Here is a 17,671-nt window from a genome sequence, read left to right on the forward strand (position 1 = left end):
TAGTAATAGTAGGATTAATGTTGAAGTCTATCCATTTAGACCATGTCATTAGACCTTTTTTAAAAGCAGTCAAGCGATCCATGTCTTTAATTAGCTTATCTCTTATTTGAGTGTAGTCTCATATGAAATATGAAGAAAAACAAAATACACATTTTTAAAAAAAATCAAGTAATATAAATGTTAGTCGAATATAATAAATAGGAAGATACTAAAATATCAAAGTGCTACTATGTCAAACTTCCAATATGAGCCATATGCATTGATATGTGTAGTCAAATCTAGATAATTGAATAACATGACAAAGAATTAGACTAGGGTTTAAAAGAAATTATTTGGTTACAAACAAAGTACAAATAAATAAATCCGTTTTTATCATGTGATGATTTTTGCTTGGTTGTAACTTTTCTATATGATACCAAAAAATAACATTTCAATACAACTTTTCTTTTTTGTAGAATGATGCCAATGAATAATATGTAGAAAATAACTTTTCTTTTTTGTTTGTTTGTTAGGTTTAGTATCTTACGGTTTTGAGTCCCCTATGTGAAGCCACTAGTGCCATGTATTGAAGATAAGTATGTCAATACATTTCCATGACTTACCATCTTCAATGGAGTTGATCTTTAGGGCCTTCCCTAATTTTTCTTCATTTGCTAAATCAACTAGAAATACCTTGTGACATAATATTATTGAAATTTCATAGTCCTGCAAAAATAATTCCATACTTTAGAATTAATGTGAATAATAATTTTGATATTGAAATAAAAGAAGTTAAAAAATTAGAAATTATTTAAAATTTATATGATTGGGATAAAGGAAATATTTTTGGAACTCATTGGCCATGCAATAGTATAGAGGTCTCCCTTAATGCTTGTGTTGAAGTGTGTTTGGGGGATTGCAGCATGAACCATGCAAGTAGGGGATTCAATGGAGAGGATTTTTTGAAGAGGTTTAAGGAAAAGAATCCCCTACAAACATTATTTTCTTTCCCTTAAACCTCTTCAAAAAATCCTCTCCATTGAATCTGCAAGACATGTAAAGTAATAAGGTTGATGAAGGGTCTAGGTTAGTATTATAAAAAGAATATATACTTTTAACTTTTAGTTCAAAATAAAAATGAATTAATCAATAAATCAAAAGGTATAAAATTTGATAAATCCATGGTTAAATACATTTGATATGTTAAATTGATACATTTAAGGCTCGTTTAGGATTTAACTTTTGGTTTTAATGGTAAAAGAAGTAGAAAAAGGATAATTTTGAAGTGTACATGATTGATTTTATGTTTGGATATTGTATTTTGAATATTTTTTTTATAAAAAATAAAGATAATTTTGATTTTTTTAAATGTTAATTAAATAAAAAAGTGAAGTTAAATACGCCTCCTTTCTATCCTCCCACACCAATTTTATTTTTTATTTTTAAAATAAAAGTAATTGTATTAATATTTTTATGAAGATAGAAATTTTGATTGACTTAAAAATGGAAAATATGAAGAAAAAAAGAGAGTAAAATTTGCATTTAAAAAAAAAAAGATGTTTAAAAGATGCCAGGAGATAAAATGAAAATATATATGAAATATAATGTGACATAGAAAATATATATAAAAATAATATAATATAATAATAAAATTTCTAATAAAAAACCCTTGAGTTATAAAACATCTTCCAAACTAAATAAAATGATTTTTTCTAAACTTAAATTCTAATAATTCATAGTTTGATAGGTGGTGGAATGTGACACTTTCCAATTCAAGATAATGAACTAAATTTCATTTTACTTCATACGATTTTAATTATCAATTAAGGGTAAGAGGTTTTATAAGCTACAATATTAAATTTGCTTTAACTTGATCAAGTTTAACCTTAAATATGTTTTTTGAAACTCAAAAATGATTCCATTCTAACAATGTACCGGCTTCCTCTATATAAAAATTGGACATAATGACATTTTTTTAAATCTACATTACCTTGGTAAATCTAAATCATAGTCATTTGGCTTCCATTTATACTTAAGGTACTCCTTATCGAGTCTACCATTCTTCAAGCAATTGAAACCATTTCTAATGAATGGACATTTTGATGCATCATAAAACGGGTATGAATCATTGTTGACCAAACTTCCCAAGAACCAATTGCAGCCATTGGATCGCATTATTTGTGTGTGATGGTCCACATGATTAATGTGCTCCACCCCACAAAATATGTATGGCACATATGAGAGTACATGGAGAAGACAAGCAAGTTGAACCAAGAAACTTAGTCCACAAGGCCATCTAAAGAAGTAGAATAAAAAGGTAAGAAACACAATAGAATGCATAAATTTAATTTAGGGTTTTTGAATTGAGTTTTTATAGTTGGTAGCGCAAAATCACATGCCAATTACATTATAGTCTATTTATTTCCTTTCATATTTGATAAGTAGATGATATAATTCATATTTACACAAAAATACTTTAATTAAAAGAAAAGAAGTATAGTAAATTAGAAGTATAACCCCTTTGTTAGAAATAAGAAATTTGAATTAATATAAAATACCCATTTTATTCCATTCTTTTAAATTCAATTTGAATTAATATAAGTTAATCTTAATCCCGATTTGACCTAAATTAAATGATAAGGTAATTTTAATTTAAATTAAATATTAATCTCATTCTTTCAAGGGAATATCTCAAAATTCTTACTCAAGAAGAGACCCGTGAAAAAAGATAGCATGAGATATGAATGTATAGGTTGAACAAATTCAAACACAAAGTAAGGATAGAGAGTTTTCAGTTGTTGCTAGCAATGAACTTTGAATGGGGCACTATTGCATGTAACATGCATGCCAAGGATTCCCATTGATTTTGACTTGAAGAATCCCCCATAAACATTGTCTTTCCCTTTTTTCCTCCCTAAACCTCCCCAACAAATATTTTCCGTTGCATCTACAAGTTAACAAATGGAGATATCCAAAAGCATCACCTAGCCACAAAAAAAGAAAAAAAAAGTTATAAAAAAAAATATATTCAAAGCTCTTGGAATTTGAATAGCAAAGTCAAGTTGTAAAAAAAATTCGGTTTCTTCTTGTATTTCTCCCTCTTCTTTATTAGTAGATTGCCACAAGAGGAAAAAAAAAACCAACATAAAGAGACCTTGTGTCCTCTTGCCTTTGAATGCTAATTATTTTTAAATGATTGCTTAAAATTTGTATTTTATAAATTTGAGTTCCTATTTTATAGTTTTTTCATATGAGTTTTATGATTTAAAATTAAAAATGATTTACCATATTAAATAAAAAAATTATATTTAAAAAAATCCAAATATTATCAGCCTTAGTTTCCATAATATGTTTCATATTAATTTTAGGATATTAGCTCATTAGAGTTTGTATTGAAATTATATGGTGTGGGTTCATGGCTAATCACTTTTTTTTTTCTTTATTGGAATCTACCCTTTTTATACCTTTCTTCTAAATTCAATTTAAATTAATATAAGTTAATCTTAATCCCAATTTGACCAAAATTAAATGATAAGGTAATTTTAATTTAAATGAAATATTAATCTCATTCTTTCAAGAGAATATCTCAAAATTCTTATTCAAGAAGAACCCATGGAAAAACTTAGCATGAGATATGAATGTATAGGTTGAACAAATTCAAATGCAAAGCAAAGAGTTGTCATTGCTAGCAATGAACTTTGAATGGGGCACTATTGCATGCAACATGCATGCCAAGGATTCCCATTGATTTTGGCTCGAAGAATCCCTCATAAACATTATCTTTCCCTTTTTTTTCCTCCTTAAACCTCCTCAAGATATCTTTTCCATTGAATCTACAAGTTAATAAATGGAGATATCCAAAAGCATGAGCAGCCCACAAAAAATTAAAATTAAATTTAAAAAAAAAAAAATCTAAGAGTGAAGAATTGAACAAAAAATAGACATGTTTTATTTTTGATTATCTTAAAAAAAAAAAAAAAAAAAAAAAGGAACACTCTCATTCTTAGGTATCAAATAACTAATTTCCTTATTTTCCCACCAAATTTATTTATTGTCACAATTCAAATGTTTACTGAGTAATAACAATTGCATATAAAAGTTCATTCCAAGTATCAGGAACACCAGCAAGACACCAATGGCTACAATCACTTCCTTGACCACCATTATATATCGATGGATGTCCATCTTTCCTTAGTTGTGATAATGCAGTTATATCGAGTAATGATACGAGTTTCGACATCTTGCTTAGAACTTCTTTCACCACCCCTACCGCCGGTGGCAAAGCCCCAGGGTATGTTGAACCTTTTATGGGTTCAGTTTGTCCTTTGCATGTTGCTAATTTCTCCTTCCATTCTTCAACACTATTCCATCAACAAAATAAAATTATATGCCGAGAAATTAATTGAAAAATAAATATGATATGAACATATTTATATATATATCTATATATATATTTGAAACTTTAGTAGTTAATTTGATTTGAAACTAGGGTGGGACTATATATTTCATAATTTTTTTCACTAAATGTTGAATTGCATTTGTAAATATAGTGTATTATGGTATTGCCCTTTGACTTGGGCCACCTTTTAGAGCCCAAAAGTTTGGGTTGGGTTTGGAGTGTTGAGTCATGCCTGCCCTAAAATAAGCAAATATGCTTATAATTTGATTAGCAATTACATTTTTAAATTTAATTTACTCCAACTTCCATGATGTTTGGATGCATTTCCTATGTTTTGTTTTTAAAAATAGCAAATCTTATAAATAAATAAAAACATAGAAATTTTATTCAAAAAGTAGATATATACTTTATACACTTGAAAATACTTTTTAGTATTTTTAAAATCCAAGTTAAAAAATTTTAGTTTGTCAAAATTTTAAAATTAAAAAAAAAAAAAAAAAGAATACAAGATATTTTCTACTTTTGATATAAGAATTGTTATATTTGTATAGAAGTCTTTATTTTTTAAAATTAAAAGTAGAAAATACAACTAAATGACACCCTAATTTTTTATGTCATATTCACTAGTGAGTACTTCTCCCATGCAAACGTAAGCAAAGAAGAGAACTTACAAATCATGCATCGGAGAAATGCCTTGGAAGAACACATTAGTCATAGCAGGATTGATGTTAAAGTCTACCCATTTGGACCAAGTAGTTAGTCCTCTTTTAAAAGCAGCCAAACGGTCCATGTCTTTAATCAACTTTCCTCCTATTTGAATATAATCCCATCTGAAATTCAAAAAAAGAAAGTATTCATATTAAAAGTACAAAGCATTGAGATAAGACTTAAGGTACAAATATATGGAACCTAAACCAAAATTCAAGTAAATAAGAGTAGTGATTCTTAATTGATTATCACTTTTATGATTTTTTTCAATATCATAAAATGATCTTAATTAGTGATATCATTTCCCTAAAATTATGCAAGAAAAAATATTTTTTTATGGGGTTAAGCATCGATCTTACGGTTGTACGGATCCATTGTGGAGCCACCAATGCCATGTATTGAATACGAGCGTGTCAACACCTTTCCATAATCGGCCACCTTCGATGGAGTCTATCTTTAGTACCCTCCCTAACTTTTTCTCATATACTAAATCTACTAGAAAGACATTGAAACATAATGTCATTGAAATCCCATACTCCTGCAAAAATAATTCCATAATTTTGAAATCAATGTGGAGAATAATCATTTTGATATTAAAAATATAATAAAAATTATTTAAAATTAATATATTTTGAATACAAAAAATATTTTAGGAACTTACCGGCCATGTAATCGTCTTGAGGTCTCCCTTAATGCTTTTATTGACTTGTGCTTGGGGGATTGCAGCATGGACCATGCAAGTGAGTGATTGCCATTGATTTTCACTTAAAGAATCCCCTACAAACATTATCTTTTTTCCCTTAAACCTCTTCAAGAAATCCTCTCCATTGAATCTGCAGATATATAAAATAATAAAGTTGTGAAGGGTATTTAGGTCATATGCTTTACTAAGTAATATGATAAAAATGAAATTTCTTAATTTTATATGTAAAATCAAATACATTAAAGTATATTTGAGATGATTAACTTTTAACCTCCAAATTTAATAATAGAGGACATAGGAATATGTTTTTTTTTAACTAAATAATAAATATAAAAGGATAAAATATGCTCAACTTCTTCGTATTAGTGAATATTGAGATCTTTTTGAGACAAGATTGGTGTTGAGACATTTAAAATGATTGCGTTTAACATAATCAAGATTGAAATACTACTTTTGCCCATATTTGAGGATAGTAAGGGAATTGCAATTATTTTATAACTTTAGAAACATTGTTTTAACAATTTTTTTTTTTTTTTTATTGAAAGCAATTATATTTTCAAATGTTTTTTTGTAATGAATTTAGAGAAATTGAAAATACAAAAATGGTGAAAAACTTTTGCATTGTACACAAATACAAAGAGTGTTTATAGATAATAGGTTGAAAAAGTTGTTGTTCATATTTAAGTTTTTAAACAGAATTTTGTTTTAAAGGTTACAGAGAACTATTAAAAAAAAGTCATTAAATAGACGATAAGAATCTTTTTAATTTTTTTTTCCTATTATATAGATAAATCACATTAATGAGTCTCTTTATTTATTTATTTTTCCATTATATAAATATATCGCATTAAAGAGTATAAAACCTAGTTTGAGAGTTTCATCCAAATACCCTTAAAAGTTTAATTTCACAACCTAACTATTTAAAATAAGATTTTATACAATCCAACAATTTGGAGGAAGAAATTAAATAAAGTCGAAATAAATAGTATATATATATATTACCTTGGCAATGTGCAAGCCTTGGGCTGCCATCTATATTTGAGGTAGAGCTTGTCTGGCCTTCCATTTTTTTGACAATCAAATCCTTGTTTGATGAATGGACAGGTGGATGAATCATACAGAGGATAAGAATCATCCACCACCCAACTTCCTTGGAAGAAATCACAACCATCCAAATGGGGTTGCTTGGTATTATGATGCTCCACATTTGCATTGGATTGTTGAAGCCATGAAAGTAGCAAAAGAAGAGAGGTTGAAAGAAAATAACAAAAGCTTTCCATGGAGGGAGTTTTGTTGTGGGAAAATGATGGAATATTGTTGTATGATTTCTTTATATATATATATATATATATATATATATATATAGATATGAAAGGAGTTTGGCTTAGCTTTATTCGTTGTACATATAACAAATTTTCCCACTCATCATTTTTCAAATAGAGACAATTAAATTTTCCATTTGGATTATTGTTATTATTTTTAGATATAAATAATAAATTTTTTACTATTTTGTTTATGAGGCTGTTCACACTTTCCAAGATCCAAATAATAAATTTTCCTATCACTTTTTGAGATAAAAAGATTTATTACTATTATTATTTATGACAGATATTTTGTTAAAGAAATCCATTTTTGGGAAATCTTTTGAGTTTATGGATAGAGTTTTGGAAAAGAAAAAAAAAGTTTATAAAAAGAAATTAAGAATAATTATTTGTTGAGTTTATTAAAGTGCAACAATGTTATCCTAAATAATTATTCTTAGAAATTAAAAAAAAAACTAAAAATGGAAACTAAAAAAGAATTTTAAACACTTTTAAACTATGTTTGGTAAATAACGGGGAATTGTAGACCCCTCGGCTGGGGGCATGGGCTGGTTTTTATTTTTATTCATTTTTTTTCTTTCTTCTTCTTCTCTGCTTTCTTTATCCACCCGAGGACGGCTGGAAGTGAAAGGAGGGGGAAGGAGCTATCCTTAGGCGGTTGTAGGGGACAAGGGGCGAGCAGTATTTGGGCGGTTGAAGAGGACGAGAAGTAGGCGGATAAAGGAAGGGATTAGATGGGTTCGGGACTGGGGGATTTTCAGAGAAGAGAAGAGGAGAAGAACCGGGGGGAGGCTAACGAAGGGGAAGATATCTGGTGCCTTTTCAAGTAAGCTCACTATGAATCATATTTTTTTGTTTCTGGGTATCACTTCATTGGATGTTATAGATTATTTATTTGTTGGTATTCCATTTGTGTTGCTGATTTTCTTCCTCTGTTTCTTTGATTTGACTCCAAAATGGTGTTGCTCTGCTTCATGCTTTGTTTTTTGTTTTTTTTTGTAAACATTAGCAAGAAAATGCTTCGCTTTCGAAACTTTGCTTCTGCTCCCTCATTGTTTCAACGTCTTTGGGGCTTTCTCTCTAAATGGTATACGATTTTCCTCGAAAACCAGTGGTTTCTAAGGGAACCCACGTTTTATTTTTTACTCTCACCCTTGAAACATCCCACGACCATTCCTGCAAATAGTTGGTATAAACTTGCTGGGCAGCTTAGAATCACTAGAGTTAGGGTCCTGGTCAGGTCTTGTTGGGAAAGTCCTCACTGGTTCCGGAGACCTTAGGAAGCTCCAATCTTTAGTGTTATTAGAAAATGGATGAAGTAGAAATTGGAGTATACAGACGGCCACATCTCGAAGTCGCGAACAGCTTCCTCCCCGACGCCGACGCATGGTTCGTTTCAACCTGCCCCGAACGTGAGGATAGCCGCGCCGGTCACTAGTGACAGCAGCAAAAATCTCCTGGTTGCTGCCAGCTCGCCGTCGTTGCTTCCCTCTCCCTCGCGTCGCCGATGGTGGAAGCTCCTTGGATGAAGACGACACCCAGGTGGAAAACTAGCTTTGGTGGAGATTGAAGGCTTGGGTTACTTGGCCATTGGGTATGGGCTTGAGATGGAGCCCAGGCCCATGTATATTGCTGAAGGGCCTCATGTTTTGTTCACCCATTTAAAATTGGCCCATTTGATTGTTTTCAACTTACATAATTTACCTCCTTAAAGCATAAATTTCTCAATAAATTTTCTCAACCCCAATTTCTAAACGCTACTTACAAAACTTGCATATTTAAATAATTCTCCTAAATTCCGCTTTTTAAATTTAATCCAGATTTCTGATATTCCGATCTTTTATATGTATTTATCTTTATCACCTTGTCCATTTATTTATCTATTTAAATTTAAAATTTACATTTTTAAATAATTCTCCTAAATTCCGCTCTTTTAAATTTAATCTAGATTTTCGAAATTCTGATTCTTTTTTTTTTTATCTATTTATCTAATCGTTATCACTTTATTTATTTATTTGTTTAAATTTAAAACTTACATTTTTTTAAATAATTCTCCTAATCCAGATCTTTAAATAATGCTTCAAAATCCCGATTTATAAATTTAAAATTCCAAATTCTGAAATTTGATTTATAAATTTAAAATTCCAAATTCTGAAATTTTAATTCTCACATCAATTTATTTAATCATCGTTATTTATTCATTTGTTCATTTTTAAAATTCAATCTTAAAATAATCTTTCAAAATTCCGATTTCTAAATTTAAAATTCCAAATTCCGAAATTTTAATTCTCACATCAATTTATTTAATCATCGATATTTATTCATTTGTTCATTTTTAAAATTCAATCTTTAAATAATCTTTCAAAATTCCGATTTCTAAATTTAAAATTCCAAATTCCGAAATTTTAATTCTCACATCAATTTATTTAATCATCGATATTTATTCATTTGTTCATTTTTAAAATTCAATCTTTAAATAATCTTTCAAAATTCCGATTTCTAAATTTAAAATTCCAAATTCCGAAATTTTAATTCTCACATTAATTTATTTAATCATCGTTATTTATTCATTTGCTCATTTTTAAAAATTCAATCTTTAAAATAATCTTTCAAAATTCTAATTTCTAAATTTAAATTCCAATTTTTGAAATTTTAAATTCTCACATCAATTTATTCTAATCATCATTATTTTATTTATTTATTTAAAATTCTATCATCAAGCAATTCCTCAAAATCCCGATTTCCAAACTCAATTTCCTAATTTTCGGAATTCTAATTTCCATATTTATTTGTTCAATCATTATTCTTGTTATTATTATTATTATTTATTTATTTATTTAAAATTCTATCATCAAGTAATTCTTCAAAATCCCGATTTCTAAATTCGATTTCTAATTTTCGGAATTCCAATTTCCACATTTATTTATTTAATCCTTATTATTTTCATTAGTATTATTATTTTATTTATTTATTCTAAAATTTCATCTTAAACAATTCATTAAAATTTCCGACTTTCAAATTTAATTTCTAATTCCAAAAATTCCAATATTCACATTAATCTTCGTTTATTCTAGAATTCCATTTTAAACGATTCTTTAAAATTCCAATTTCCAAATTTCTAATTTCTTTATAATTTAATTCCCAAAATTCCAACTCTTAAATTTAATTCCCAATATCCCTGATGTTCAAACAAATTCCAAAAATCCAGTTTTCACTCAAATAGTTTTAATTCCATTTCGGCTCCTAAATAATCTTCTGATTTTCTTGATTTTATATAAGTAATGATGAATTCTTCATGATTTCGAAACACGGAATTTGTGAGACTAGTCCATGAACGATAAATTGGGCTTTGGTGGGGGCTCTATGTTTGATCCCTTTGATTGTCAACTGTCATGCTTAATGCATTTTGCTTGAGCTTCGTTTTGCACTCCGATATGCATGAGCTATATTTTGTATTCATTAATTGTGCACTAATCTCGTTTCTTGATAGCGCATTGTGGCTCATGGCCGAGGTATGCATCCACTTCCATTCTAGTCAACCTCTATTGCGTGTTTTGATTCTCATATTGTGTATGATTTAGGTGAGTATCCATTGATTTTCTCATTGATTGCCACGTCAGCTTCATTCTATTAGTAGAGACCCGACTATAGGGACTTAGAGGGGTGCTACGGTTTGTACCGTACCTTCCCAAGAAGCAATCTGACCCCCCGAGCTCGATCCGGTTTTTCACATACCACCTTTTCCAAAACAAGGAGTCACACTTAAGGTTTTCTTTCTTATTTTGTTTACCTTTTTAAAATAAAACAAAAATAAGTGACGACTCCAAATCAGTTTTCATAATCAAATAAAATCAATTTTTCAAACAAAAATCGAACTCGTCATCGAGTGGGAAACGCATGAGCCGAAATGTCGGGTCCATAGGAATGAATATGAAAATTTTAATTCTTTTGTTTGGATACAACTAAAACTATAATATTTGAATAATTATTTGTTTCTATTTTAATATGAGTAATAATTTTAATTTGGAGTCAAAAACAAATGAAATAAAATAAAAATTATTTAAAATTGATGTGTTTTGAAAACTCACTGGCCATGTAATGGTAAGGAGGCTTCCCTTGTCAATGCTTTTATTGAAGTTTGATTGGGGGACTGCATCATGGACCATGGAAGTGAGGGATTCCCATTGACCTTCAGTCAAAGAATCCCCTATAAACATAATATTTTTCCCCTTGAATCTTTTCAAGAAATCCATTCCATTGACAAGAAAAATGACAATAACTTTTAATACTGTGGTTGATTTTCATAAAATTAAAGGAAAGAAAAAATTACTGTTCATGAAAAATTTGGGGAAAAAAATGAAAGAAAATTAAATTATTGATGAACTTTCCCCAAACTTTTATAAAAAATAGTTTAACTTTTTTTAGTGCTTTTTATCCTACATTTTTTCCATCTTATTTCTCTGTCATTCAAATATAAGAAAATAATTTTTTTTTTAATTTTTTTTCCTTTCTTAAAATTTTACAAGAATCAAACATTTTTAAAAGTTGAAAAAAATATCCATTTACTTTGTCATTTATATAATGTATATGTCATTGATAAGTTTTAAGAGTGTTAGGATAAAAGCTATTATTATTTTTATAAATGTAAAAAACATCTTTATTTTTAATAATATCATTTTCAAATATAAATTCAATAATAGTTATTTTACTTTCGAATCATATTGAAATATTTAATTATTAATCCCGGGTTATAAAATTCTATAAATATTAAAAACTCAAATTCATCAAATAAAGTCAAATGAAGTATTTATAAATATACCTTGGCAATGTACAACCATAGGGCTGCCATCTATACTTGAGATAGAGCTTATCTGGCCTTCCATTTTTTGGACAGTCAAAGTGTGAATTGATGAATGGACAGGTGGAGGAATCATACAGGGGATAAGAATCATCCACCACCCAAGTTCCTTTGAAGAAATCACAGCCATCCAATTGGGGTTGCATGGTCTCATGAGGCTCTACACTTGCACTGGATTGTTGAAGCCATGAAAGAAGAAAAAGAAGAATAGAAGAAAGAAAAAAACACAGGCCTTCAAAACTAAATCCCATTGGGAGAGATGGGTTGTGGGTAGAATGATGAAATGTTGTATCATATTTATATTGTTAGTGTGGCTGCCCACACTTATGGCATGACCAATTTTCAAATTTTCAAATTTTATTAATTTTACCTTTTTCTTAAGTTATTTTTATTTTTAATTTGTTTCATCATAATAGATATTGTTCTAAAATGATGAATTCCATTTGGGTTTTTTTCTCTATGGTTTTGAGAGAAATTGTTTCCAATCAAGGAAAATTAAGCATAGCTTAATTATGAGTTTTATGTGCTAATAATATTTTTTTTAGGTCAAATTATGACAATGTTAGTGACAAAACAAAGGTTTATGGAAAGAAATCAACAAAGATTAGGAAGCATTTAGATTATGTTTTTTCTTTAAAAAAATGCTTAAAAAAATGAAAAAACAAATCCAAGGGAAATGATTTTAAAATCTTTAAATATTATGAAAAAATGATTAAAAAAAATTAAGGAAAAGAGGAGGGAAAATCTTCATTTTCTTTTATTTAAAAAAAGAAAAAGAAAAAAGAAAGTGGGAAAAAATTCATTACTCAAGATTTAATTTTCTCTCTTTAATGAAAAGAGAAATTTTGTAATTTTTCTTCTATTTTTTCTCTTTATTTCTACCCTATTAACAATAAAGTATAGTCTAACGAAATTGAGGACATTTAATACAAAAATTATTTCGAGATTTGGCTTTTATGTCACCCTACAATTTTGTACATGGAATTTGCGTTCTGTTTCCCTTCATCTGCCATTTAAATATGGTTTGACCAAATTACATTAAATTTTGTGCCAATTAGTGTGTAGATTATTTTTTTCATTGTTATTCTACAATCGATCAAATTCTTACACCAACGGGTCGGCATTAAAGGACCAAAACATTTTCTACCTTTTTCTCACAACTATCCCATTTATTTTGTTGACTTGTGATTATGTTGTATTTTTGCTTTTATGTTAATATTTTATCTATTTAAAATATACTTCACGTAAGGTTATCAACAATTCTTAAAAACAATTTTAGTTATTTTTATAATAAAATTTTATTTAAGAATTCAAATATGAAAAACAATTTTCTCGATATGTTTGTATGAAGACAAAGATATTATGCATTTATATATAGGATAAATTCTTAAAAAACTATTTCTCAATCTTAAATTTGCAAAATGTAGTTTTTAAGTTGGAAGATCAATTTCCAAATAGGTCTTTAATTTTCAAAACCATAAGGAATATATTTATCATCAAATGAAAACAATTCACAATTTTATTAGCATATACAACAACCAGTACATTTAGGTATTTAAAACATTTTAACCCATAATAAGACTCGCATATAAAAGTTCATTCCAAGTATCAGGAACTCCAGCAAGACACCAATGGCTACAATCATCTTCCTTCCTTCCATTGTTACCATAGTAGGATGGGTGTCCATCTTTCCTCAATTGTGATAATGTCGTTATATCGAGCAATTGAACCGGTTTCGACATTTTACTCAACACTTCCTTTAATATTTTTGCTTCCGATGGCATCCCTGCTGGATACATTGAGCCACTTAATGGTTGAGTTTGGCCATTGCAAGTTGTTGACCCCGATTGTTTCCATTCGTCACCACTACTCCATAAATTATAAATACGAAAAAAAAAATTAAAAAAAAAAGTAAAAATAACTCCAATATAACATAGTATAACTAAAAGAGATACGAAATATTTGTATAGAACTCTCGACCATAAATAATAGATTTCTTAATGTGAATTATCTCTATGTTAGAGAAGTAAGAAACTCATGTTTTTCCTTAGATAAGAGGCGGGATTTAAAATAGCATAATTATTTTTATTCTTAAAAAAATTATTTTTAAAATATAAATCTCAAACATAAAAATTTAATGGCATTACGATAGTAATTACTTTTATTTCTATTTGCTCTACTATTAAATGCAGAAGTTAAATGCTATTTCAAACGAGACTTAACATATTTAGAATCAATTAGGTTATTTCTATTCATAGCAGATTTATTAAGACACGTGCATGGGTTACCCATAAGAATATTGAGAATAATAATGATGATTATAATAAAAGAGGAGAACTTACTTATAATGAGTAGGTGAAATGCCTTGAAAGAAAACCCTGGTGACAGCAGGATTGATGTTGGACTCGACCCACTTGGACCATGTGGTTAGTCCCTCCTTAAATGCAACCAATCGATTCATGTCTCGGTAGTACTTACCTCCTATTTCAATGTAGTCCCATCTAAAACCAAAATAAGTAAAAAAAATAAAAAAAAATAATGATCTATATTAAAGATTAATTTTGACAACTTTAATTTATTTTTAATATATTTCTTACGGTTGTTTGCTTCCTTTATGGATCCACCAATGCCATGTATTGAAGATAAGCATATCAAATCCTTTCCATGCATTGCCCCCAACAATGGAATCAAGCCTTAAAACCTTACCTACCTTTTCTTTAACTAAATCAACCAGAAAATCATTATGAGATAAATATATTGAAATCCCAAACTCCTGCAAAATGAAAAAACAAATCCCCATTTTAGTTAATAAAAATTTAATTAACATATAAAGAGAAAAGGAATAAATATTAAAAAAAAAACAAAAGGGGTTCTAGTGAAAACATTTCTAAAGTGAATGGGACCTTATGTTATATAGACACTTTTAAAAAGGAAAAGTCGCATTCCCTACATGGTTGTATATAGTTTGAATATTAATTATAAGTGGACCGACCATTGCTAAAGCCAATTATTCATATTTCACTTTCATTGTTGTGGCATTATTTCTTGTGAAATTAGGTAAAAGTGAAAGAAAATTTTACATTAAGGTGCAGTCAACTAAAAACAAAAGTTAAAAGATTTATCTTATGCCAATAAAATAAATTTAACCATTCAATTCACCTACCATTTTAGACAGTCATGACCAAGTTGTCATAGCCCTACCACAAAGCTAGCTATAAGAAGGGACCACATGCAACATCAACCCCATCTGGCCAACTTTATGGGGTTAGATTTGAGCTACAATATTAGAAGAAAATGAGAGGTAGGGACATGTGGCCTTTATGTTTAGGGCATCTGCCCCTTGTGTTTGGAACAACATGCTTGACCATTCTTAACACCAACCTCAACCACAAATTTAGGAACAACATGCTTGAACACCTAACTTCAATTACATATATATGAACTTATGTTTAGTTATTACTTCAAATTCCATTAGATCTAGTTGTAACTTTAAATATAACTATTTTTGGAAAAACTATGAGAACAAAAAGAGTAATATTAAACATAAAAATTGAGATAAGAATAAATAGGTGGGATGCAAGTTTGAGAATTTTTTTTTTTTTTTTTGAAAAACTCAATGAAGTTAGGAATTGCTAAATTCCACCCTCAACTTACTCTTATGTATGAAAAATAAAAAATAATTTAATTTGTTTTTTTTTTTCTCTTTAACACACAAAATAAAAAACTTATTTTTTAAAAAATAAATTATAAAAATAATATTTATTTATTTGTAAATTATATTTATTTTAAATTTAATTAAAAATAAATGGGATTGGGCATATACCCACCTCTCTTATGTGTTTATTTATTTATTTAATAAGGTTGAAAGGAGTATTACCGGTTGTTTTTATAATTTTGTTTATTTATTATCCTTATCCTAAATAAATTATTAAAAAGCTTAAAATTAATTCCTCTTAAATGAAATACCTACCTAATTTCTACCTCAAAGCTACAAAAATGACTAAAAAGCTTAGATTAAATCTTCTTAAATGAAATACCTACCTAATTTCTACCTCAAATCTACAAAAATGACTAAAAAGCTTAGGATTAAATCTTCTTAAATGAAATACCCACCAAACTTCTATCTCAAAGCTACAAAATGGGAAGAGAGAGCTTAAATGAAATACCCACCAAACTTCTATGTCACAGCTACAAAATGGGGAAGAGAGAGAGAGAATGAATGATTAAAAAGCTTAGAATTAACTCTTCTTAAATGAAATACCCACAAACAGCTACAAAATGGGAAAGAGAGAGAGACAGAGATCAAAGTACTGTATTAAAAAAAAAAGGAAATTGGAAAAGAGAATTACTGGAGAAACTTACTGGTATAGTAAAAGTAGAGAGGTCATTCTCTCTGTCAACAGTGTACCTAGACCTGGGTACTGCAGCATGCAACATGCAAGTGAGAGATTGCCATTGATTCAGACTCAAAGAATCCCCCACAAACATTATCCTTTTCCCTTTATACCTTGCCAAAAACTCTACTCCATTGAATCTGCATCACATCTCTCAAATCTACTAGTCAAAAAGCTCATAATAATTCTCATCAAATAATAAACACCAATCCACTTTTTTCCTTTTTCATTATGATAAAAAAAAAAATCATTTTCACTACAGAATTTGTGTCGGCGGGGGAGCTAGCTTTTGTTGAAATCTACATCATGGATGAATTATAGCAATGGGGAAATAGTTGGTCACTGAATTCATTATTTTTTGTAGGACATGCCCATGTGATAAAAAAAAAAAGAACCCCACTCATCATCATTATGAAATTAATAATATTAAAAATCAATAAATTTTCCGGTAGTCCAATTAAAACCCAAAAAAGTTTGACATATTTTGGTGGGTTTAAAAAAATATTTTCATAAAAAACATGTGTTAATACATTGATAAGCTAAACGAGATGTAGAAGAATTTGAGTTGTGAGTATGAACAAAAGAAGCTCAATTTATCATCTAACAGGTCTTATTAATGAATTAGTTATAGTGGAAGTCAAATTCCATATGCTTTTAGTACACTTAATGTATAAGATACCTCGGCAAAATGCAACCGCTAGGCCGCCATCGGTACTTGAGGTAGAGTTTGTCCGGCCTCCCATTCTTTTGACAGTCGAACTCTTTGTCGATAAACGGACAAATTGAAGATTGATACAAAGGAAAAGTATCATCAATCACCCAAGATCCTTGGTAGAGATTACACCCAGCAAGCTGTGCTGCTACTTCATCACTAGAAGAACCCTCCACTTTGGCATTGGATTCATGAAGCCATGACACCAAAAAAATTGCTGCAAAAAAGCAGAGGAAGCCACCAAAACCATATCCCATTTGGAGAAGAGAAAGAGGATAAGGATTTGAAGAGCAGTGGTGTGAAAAATGAGAAAGATTTCCATATATATATATACAACATAAAGTTTGGACCCCGTTTCCTCCAAGTTGTGCAGCTGGCTTTTGAGTTAAAAGACAAAGTTTTCCATTTCCATACTTTTTCTTTTTCATTTTTTAGTGCTCTAGTTTTGGACCCATTTCCATTTTTCTTTTTCTAGTTTTAAGTTAACTTTCTCATAGTTTCTCTGCTGATTTTTCTCTTTTTGTTTTTGGGTTCTTTTTCTTATTTGGTTGTCAGGAAAGTGAAGGCATCCACAAATTGTGTCGGCAGTTCAGTTG

At 29.0% G+C, this 17,671-nt stretch overlaps 2 protein-coding genes across 2 annotated transcripts; both read right to left on the minus strand.

Annotated features, from left to right (window-relative positions):
- Positions 1-4,048: 4,048 nt before the first annotated feature.
- LOC117909019 (protein trichome birefringence-like 41) lies at positions 4,049-7,069 on the minus strand. Its single transcript, XM_034822918.1, has 5 exons — positions 6,792-7,069; positions 5,748-5,919; positions 5,446-5,624; positions 5,050-5,208; positions 4,049-4,340 (listed from the first exon to the last, which is right to left on the minus strand). The coding sequence occupies exons 1-5, from the start codon at positions 7,067-7,069 to the stop codon at positions 4,049-4,051; spliced, it is 1,080 nt and encodes a 359-aa protein (XP_034678809.1).
- A 6,389-nt stretch (positions 7,070-13,458) lies between these two features.
- On the minus strand, positions 13,459-17,385 carry LOC117908463 (protein trichome birefringence-like 38). The gene is made up of 5 exons (XM_034822059.1): positions 17,043-17,385; positions 16,332-16,503; positions 14,567-14,742; positions 14,312-14,470; positions 13,459-13,835 (listed from the first exon to the last, which is right to left on the minus strand). The coding sequence occupies exons 1-5, from the start codon at positions 17,330-17,332 to the stop codon at positions 13,535-13,537; spliced, it is 1,098 nt and encodes a 365-aa protein (XP_034677950.1). The 5' UTR covers positions 17,333-17,385; the 3' UTR covers positions 13,459-13,534.
- Between the last annotated feature and the right edge of the window lie 286 nt (positions 17,386-17,671).

Source organism: Vitis riparia, chromosome 19 (assembly GCF_004353265.1).
Source record: "Vitis riparia cultivar Riparia Gloire de Montpellier isolate 1030 chromosome 19, EGFV_Vit.rip_1.0, whole genome shotgun sequence".
In the NCBI taxonomy this organism is placed as follows: Eukaryota; Viridiplantae; Streptophyta; class Magnoliopsida; order Vitales; family Vitaceae; genus Vitis; species Vitis riparia.